The 7359-nt window shown below is 40.2% G+C and overlaps 1 protein-coding gene across 1 annotated transcript; it reads left to right on the forward strand.

The window, feature by feature from the left end:
* Positions 1-232: 232 nt before the first annotated feature.
* Positions 233-6039, forward strand: LOC115202531 (major histocompatibility complex class I-related gene protein-like). Its single transcript, XM_029766655.1, has 3 exons — positions 233-242; positions 4393-4482; positions 4583-6039. The coding sequence occupies exons 1-3, from the start codon at positions 233-235 to the stop codon at positions 5602-5604; spliced, it is 1122 nt and encodes a 373-aa protein (XP_029622515.1). The 3' UTR covers positions 5605-6039.
* Positions 6040-7359: the final 1320 nt, after the last annotated feature.

Genomic DNA, 7359 nt, shown 5'->3' on the forward strand with positions numbered 1-7359 from the left:
CGTTTGTGTTTATTTTTCCATATAAAGTCTAGGAAAGTGTTGTTGATATCCTTGCTGGTTGGATCAGCTACAGATAGAGCAGGGTAGACAACGTGACAGACCCTCTGCTTTGGACAATACAACCCTTACAATAATAGAGAGGTCACACGGGAGCCAGTTATTACACATGGATTTAGTTTTCTTTCATGTCTGAGAGAAATTGACATGTTGACAGACAATAAAGTTTTTCGCCATGTGCACCAGTAAATATTTCACATTATCTTTCACTGGAATATTCTCAATAGATTGGTAATTTGAGATACACAAGGACATTTATTTAAGTTAAGTTCCAGAAGCAGAAGAGAATGATTTGATAATATTAAGTGCAACAGTAACTTGATCCTTGTCTTTTAGAAATAGAGTTGTATCATCTGCTAACTGATATATATATATATATATATATATATATATATATATATATATATATATATACTTTTTCCAAATATTGAAATACCTTTTAATTTAAGGTTATTTAAAATGCTAATATATAGTAATTGTACAACTAAAAGCAATAGGAAAGCTGAAATAGGGCAACCCTGGCGTGCACTACGGTGAATATGAAATACTTTAGATGTGTTACGATTAATCGGGGCTGCAGGTAGCCTAGTGGTTAGAGCGTTGTACTTGTAACCGAAAGGTTGCAAGATTGAATCCCCGAGCTGACATGGTAAAAATCTGTCGTTCTGCCCCTGAACAAGGCAGTTCCTAGGCTGTCATTGAAAATAAGAATTTGTTCTTAACTGACTTGCCTAGTAAAATAAAGGTTAAAAAAATAATCATAATAGAACCATTAATATCTTTATAAAACATATTGATAACAGAGACAAAGCTAGTCCCGAAACCTAAAGTGTACAACAATGTATTAGGAACTTGTGTTCTATTGTAGCAAATGATTTACAACAGTGGAGGAATAAAATAATAGCCTTGTAGTCAACTGAATCAGCGTAATCAATCATGTCTAAAACTAATGTTACAGCTGATGTGGCGACCTTTCATCAAACCAGTTTGGGTTTCATTTATAAAGGTGGTTTAGGCCCATTTTAAGTTTATTAGAATATGCTAAAATTATCAATTTAAAATCTGTATTTAATAATGTAATAGGTCTCCTATTATCTATGAAAGGGGGATCTTTCTCAGGTTCTGGTATTAAGGAGATAACCCCTTGTTTCATGGTAGTAGTAGTAGTACTCTCACCATTAGCCAGGCATTCTTGGAACATGTTAGATACTGGTTCCTCTAAACGTTCCCAAAAGTGTAAATAGAATTCCACAGAAAGATCGACTGTTCCAGGTGCTTTGCCCTTCTTCATATATTTAAGAGCATCTCTAATCTCTACTATAGAACACTCATCTTCATATATGGACTTGAACTCATCAGAAATTATTGGAACATGTTTCATAAAATGTTCACATTCAATTCCATTAAAACTAGATTTATACAGATTTTCATAGAAAGAATACACAGTTGGAGATGATTTTAGGGTTATTACACAAGGTATTGTCATTATTTAAGGCAGAAAGAGATTTTCTCTCATAGTTCCTTTTTTCAAGAGCAAAGACATAGCTTGTTTTTCTCTCCCTCCTTAACCCATTGTTCTCTAGATCTAATCCCTTTAATTAAATCAATGTACATTTGTTCTATTCTAGACGTATTCAAATGTGTTTCTTCCTTTGCTGAAGGGTATCCATTTCTAAAAGAACATTCAATTTATTCATAAGCTCATCTCCTTTCAGACATGTTTGCTTCTATAGTTCCTTACTGTGTGTAATGGTGAGCTTATCATCCTTTGAACTTTTTCCCTTTACCTTCTTACTTTGTTAAAGACTGGGTCATTAAGGAGTGAATTAAGTTTCCAGTATCCTCGAATGCCACTGGATTTTTCAGAACATTCTAACTTGAATAATACACTGCTCAAAAAAATAAAGGGAACACTTAAACAACACAGTGTAACTCCAAGTCAATCACACTTCTGTGAAATCAAACTGTCCACTTAGGAAGCAACACTGATTGACAATAAATTTCACATGCTGATGTGCAAATGGAATAGACAACAGGTGGAAATTATAGGCAATTAGCAAGACACCCCCAATAAAGGAGTGGTTCTGCAGGTGGTGACCACAGACCACTTCTCAGTTCCTATGCTTCCTGGCTGATGTTTTGGTCACTTTTGAATGCTGGCGGTGCTTTCACTCTAGTGGTAGCATGAGACGGAGTCTACAACCCACACAAGTGGCTCAGGTAGTGCAGCTCATCCAGGATGGCACATCAATGCGAGCTGTGGCAAGAAGGTTTGCTGTGTCTGTCAGCGTAGTGTCCAGAGCATGGAGACACTACCAGGAGACAGGCCAGTACATCAGGAGACGTGGAGGAGGCCGTAGGAGGGCAACAACCCAGCAGCAGGACCGCTACCTCCGCCTTTGTGCAAGGAGGAGCAGGAGGAGCACTGCCAGAGCCCTGCAAGATGACCTCCAGCAGGCCACAAATATGCATGTGTCTGCTCAAACGGTCAGAAACAGACTCCATGAGGGTGGTATGAGGGCCCGACGTCCACAGGTGGGGGTTGTGCTTACAGCCCAACACCGTGCAGGACGTTTGGCATTTACCAGAGAACACCAAGATTGGCAAATTCGCCACTAGCGCCCTGTGCTCTTCACAGATGAAAGCAGGTTAACACTGAGCACATGTGACAGACGTGACAGAGTATGGAGACGCCGTGGAGAACGTTCTGCTGCCTGCAACATCCTCCAGCATGACCGGTTTGGCGGTGGGTCAGTCATGGTGTGGGGTGGCATTTCTTTGGGGGGCCGCACAGGCCTCCATATGCTCGCCAGAGGTAGCCTGACTGCCATTAGGTACCAAGATGAGATCCTCAGACCCCTTGTGAGACCATATGCTGGTGCGGTTGGTCCTGGGTTCCTCCTAATGCAAGACAATGCTAGACCTCATGTGGCTGGAGTGTGTCAGCAGTTCCTGCAAGAGGAAGGCATTGATGCTATGGACTGGCCCGCCCGTTCCCCAGACCTGAATCCAATTGAGCACATCTGGGACATCATGTCTTGCTCCATCCACCAACGCCACGTTGCACCACAGACTGTCCAGGAGTTGGCGGATGCTTTAGTCCAGGTCTGGGAGGAGATCCCTCAGGAGACCATCCGCCACCTCATCAGGAGCATGCCCACACATTGTAGGGAGGTCATACAGGCACGTGGAGGCCACACACACTACTGAGCCTCATTTTGACTTGTTTTAAGGACATCAAAGTTGGATCAGCCTGTAGTGTGGTTTTCCACTTTAACTTTGAGTGTGACTCCAAATCCAGACCTCTATGGGTTGATCAATTGGATTTCCATTGATTATTTTTGTGTGATTTTGTTGTCAGCACATTCAACTATGTAAAGAAAAAGTATTTAATAAGATTATTTCATTCATTCAGATCTAGAATGTGTTATTTTAGTGTTCCCTTTATTTTTTTGAGCAGTGTATAAGGTCTAGTTTAATTAACTGTTATTTTGTATTGAACACTGAATGGTATATTAAAAGACTGCAAAGCCAATGTCTCCATTCCACATTTTGAAATAAGTATCCTTCCGTCATTAGGATACTTAATGACGGAAGGATACTCATGTTACCTGTTTCCTAATGAAACCAGCTAGGTTTGAACCTAGGTCTCCTGCACACCACAGTACTGTGTTAGCCATCTGAGCTAAAGCCTAGGACCACTGGCCATATTAGATTCCCTAAACTTGCTTTGTGCATTTTTACATGTAAAAGCCATAAACATCTACTGTATATCTAACCTACATTCTATTAATTACGTAAAGGGCAGGTGCTCAGAGGATACGTTCCAAATGGCACCCTATTCCCTACATGTTTCACTATTGGCCCTGGTCAAAAGTAGTGCACTATATAGACAATAGGGTGCCATTTGGGATGCATCCATTATCACTGGCTTTAGTAATTCCAGTGACATACATTTTTTCCCTATAATCTCGCAAATCTCTGTTTTGGACGAGACTAACTTTATGTCCAAAGTTATCATATTTACACTTTGTTGTCAATTTTGACACTAGAATAAATGTTTCTGACTCATATCGATGCCACATTGGCCATTTTCTAAACGAGAAGTTACTTTTAAGGGGAAGTTGCTCTTTAATGGCAGGAAGCATAGAAATAGCAGACATTTCACAGATCTACCGCTTCTCAGACTTGCTACAATGAGAATGACAGATCTATAACTCATTTCTATGTGAATTTGGTATCGTCTCCCAAAAAGCCACATAGCCAACTGCGTAGCATATTGTTTTTCATAGCTAATAGAAGGGGGAAGTCTGTCAGACACACTTTAGAGCTTAGAAACTTGCTACACGAGGAAACATTTTCTAAATCATGGGCAAGCTGTCTGTATTTTGTTTGTTCTTTCCTTTTACACCATTGTCAACTCAGGTAAGATGGACTATCTACTTTCTCTTACCTCATTTAATGATGTTTTATGTTATAAAATATAAAATGTCCATATCTGTGTATAATATCACTCCTCTCCCAGGTTCAGGATCACATTCTCTGTGGGCACTTGCAACATATATAAGCGGAGCGACACCTTTCCCTGAGTTTACGGTTGTGGTGATGTTGGATGATGTTCAAGTGACTTACTATGACTCCAACATGAAAAACTTCATCTACAGTGGACATAACACCTCAGACAAAATACATGATGACGAAGCTAAGAACGGAGATTTTGTATTTGGAGTTATGTACCACCACATGAAAGAGAGATACTTTCACCTAAAGCACCACTTGAATCTCACAGAAGGTGTTCAAGTTCAGCAAAGAATGGCTGGCTGTGAGATGTTTGACAATGGTGAACCAGCCCTGATCATGACAAAGAACATTTTCAATGCAGTTTTTGTAGATCGTGCAATATATTACAACATTACACATTTTACATATGATGCTGGTAAACTACTTCAAGGATGGGATGGGATGAGGCAAGCACAAGAAAAAATTCTTTACGAGAATGTTTTACTTACCATTTGCATCAGAACACTGAAGACTCTCCTGAAAAGAGAGAAGAACATTGTGATGCGTAAAGTTCCTCCCAGACTCAGGTTGATAAAGAAAGAGGTTTCTGGAGGGTTTCAGGTGAGCTGCCTGGCGTTTGGTTTCTACCCCCGCCACATCAACCTGACCCTGCTGAGAGACGGCCAGCCAGTGGCAGAACAGGAGCTGACAGGGGGGGAGGTGCTGCCTAGTGGAGATGGGACCTACCAGCTGAGGAAGAGTCTGGAGGTCAGTACTGATGAGCTAAAGAAGAGACACAACTACACCTGTACTGCCTCTCACCTCAGTCTGGACAACAAGCTGGATGTCAGTTGGGAGTCTGGGGCAGAGAGAGTTCACCTGTCCACCCTCTCAGTTCTACTGATGATGCTGCTGATTCTTATTCTATTGGTCACATTCATTTGTGTCAAAAGGAGGTGGAGTAACACTGCCTCCCAGTCTGAACTTGCCAACGTTGATGCAAAAGTGTCAGAGGAAATGAACCTTTCTTCAGTTTCTGAGACCTAATGTATTTTTGGGACACTGATGCAGCTTTGTCAATTCAGCTCAGTTCACAATGAAAATATGACTGCCAGAGCACCCATCAGAGCAGACACAAAATGTACGAATGAATCTGATATTGCTAGTCGATCTTCCCCTCAACAACAGACTGTAAAGTATCAGTATGGGGAGACTGTTGACAATAACAAATATCTGGGCATTATTAGTCCAGATCTGTAATTTCTAATCATGACTATTAATTAATTTCACAATGTACTCTATATCTGTGCTGTATTAGCTGATATCCAGTATCTTAACCAGAAGGAGAATCATGTGATCATATGTAGGTCTATTTATTATTGGAAAGACTTTACAGTGTCTCTGTTGTTTTGTATGTTGTGCATGTTAGGCTGTACAATAATACCTTTATTACAGACAATAAAATGTAGCCTAATCAAATAATGGATTGATCAATGCCTACATTTCCACTTCAAGTCTGGACCACAACAATAAACATATGATGTTGAATATAAGATGTCGATCTAACTATTATTTTAGGATGAACACTGACTGGTATATCAAAAGGCTGCAAAGCCAATGTCTCCATTCCACATTTTGAAATAAGTATCCTACCCTGTTAGCTGTTTCCTAATGAAACCAGCTAGGTTTGATCCTAGGTCTCCTGCACACCATAATACTGTGTTAGCCCTCTGAGCTAAATCCTACAACCCCTGACAACATTCCTAAACTTGCTGTCTTGCTGCTATTTTAGATATAAAACAAACATCTATATCTGATCTACATTTCACTACTGACATAAAGGGCACGTGCACAAAGGTTGTGCTCCAAATAGCACCTATACACTATATAGTGTTCATTGGTCCATGGTTTAAAGTAGTGCACTATGTAGGGAATAGGGTGCCGTTTGGGACATAGCCATATTTACTGGCTTTAGATAATTCATTTCCCCAGGTCTGCACGCTCCAGTGTTTTACCAATAAAAATCCTAATGGTAGAATAAAGGCAGAATTGTATTTGTCTTGGAGACTAATGACTAATAAAGAGTAAATGCCATTTGTCAATCTGAAATGAATCAGAGTTAGTGCTGCCTACCCTTTTCCAAATCAAGTATTGTTCATTGTGAAACATGCCTGGTTGTCGTTCATCCTTCCTGAAATTGCACTGGGGCACAAAATAACCAAAAATGTCCATAGCTGGCACACACAGGCACACAGTCACACACACAAGCAGGGACAGACAGACTTGGAGGTCCATCAGAAAGCATGTGATCGCAAAAAGTGTATGAAATTAACTTTAAAATTGCAAAATGTTATTTTAGCCTCATGACAAAATGTGTAGAATAGCATTATAAAACTGCTAACTTTTCTTTCTGCACTATGGCAAATTGTGTTGAAATTTAGGAAGTTAGCTGATTCCTCTCCCCATCTATCTTTTGACAATTATTTTGATCTCAATCCTGACACAATTCTGCTCCACATGTGACCTTTTGCTCTAAAGTATTTGCACATGACCTGCCATTACCATGACAAACACCCCAAAAATGTTAAGGAACAATGACAGGAAATGAGCATTGCATTTGTGTGCTACTACAGAGGTGTAACGCCCTGGCCATAGAGAGGGGTTTTTTTGTTCTTTATTTTGGTTAGGCCAGGGTGTTACATTGGGTGGGCGTTCTATGTTCCTTTCTCTATGTTTTTGTATTTCTTTGTTTTGGACCGTGTCTGGCTCCCAATCAGACACAGCTGAAGCTCGTTGTTGCTG

Source organism: Salmo trutta, chromosome 12 (genome assembly GCF_901001165.1).
Source record: "Salmo trutta chromosome 12, fSalTru1.1, whole genome shotgun sequence".
In the NCBI taxonomy this organism is placed as follows: Eukaryota; Metazoa; Chordata; class Actinopteri; order Salmoniformes; family Salmonidae; genus Salmo; species Salmo trutta.

Bases quoted from the DNA above. Each gene is read 5' to 3' on its own strand.
- LOC115202531 (XM_029766655.1), top strand. The intron at 4,483-4,582 runs GTAAGATGGACT...CTCCTCTCCCAG, and splicing joins TTACACCATTGTCAACTCAG to GTTCAGGATCACATTCTCTG.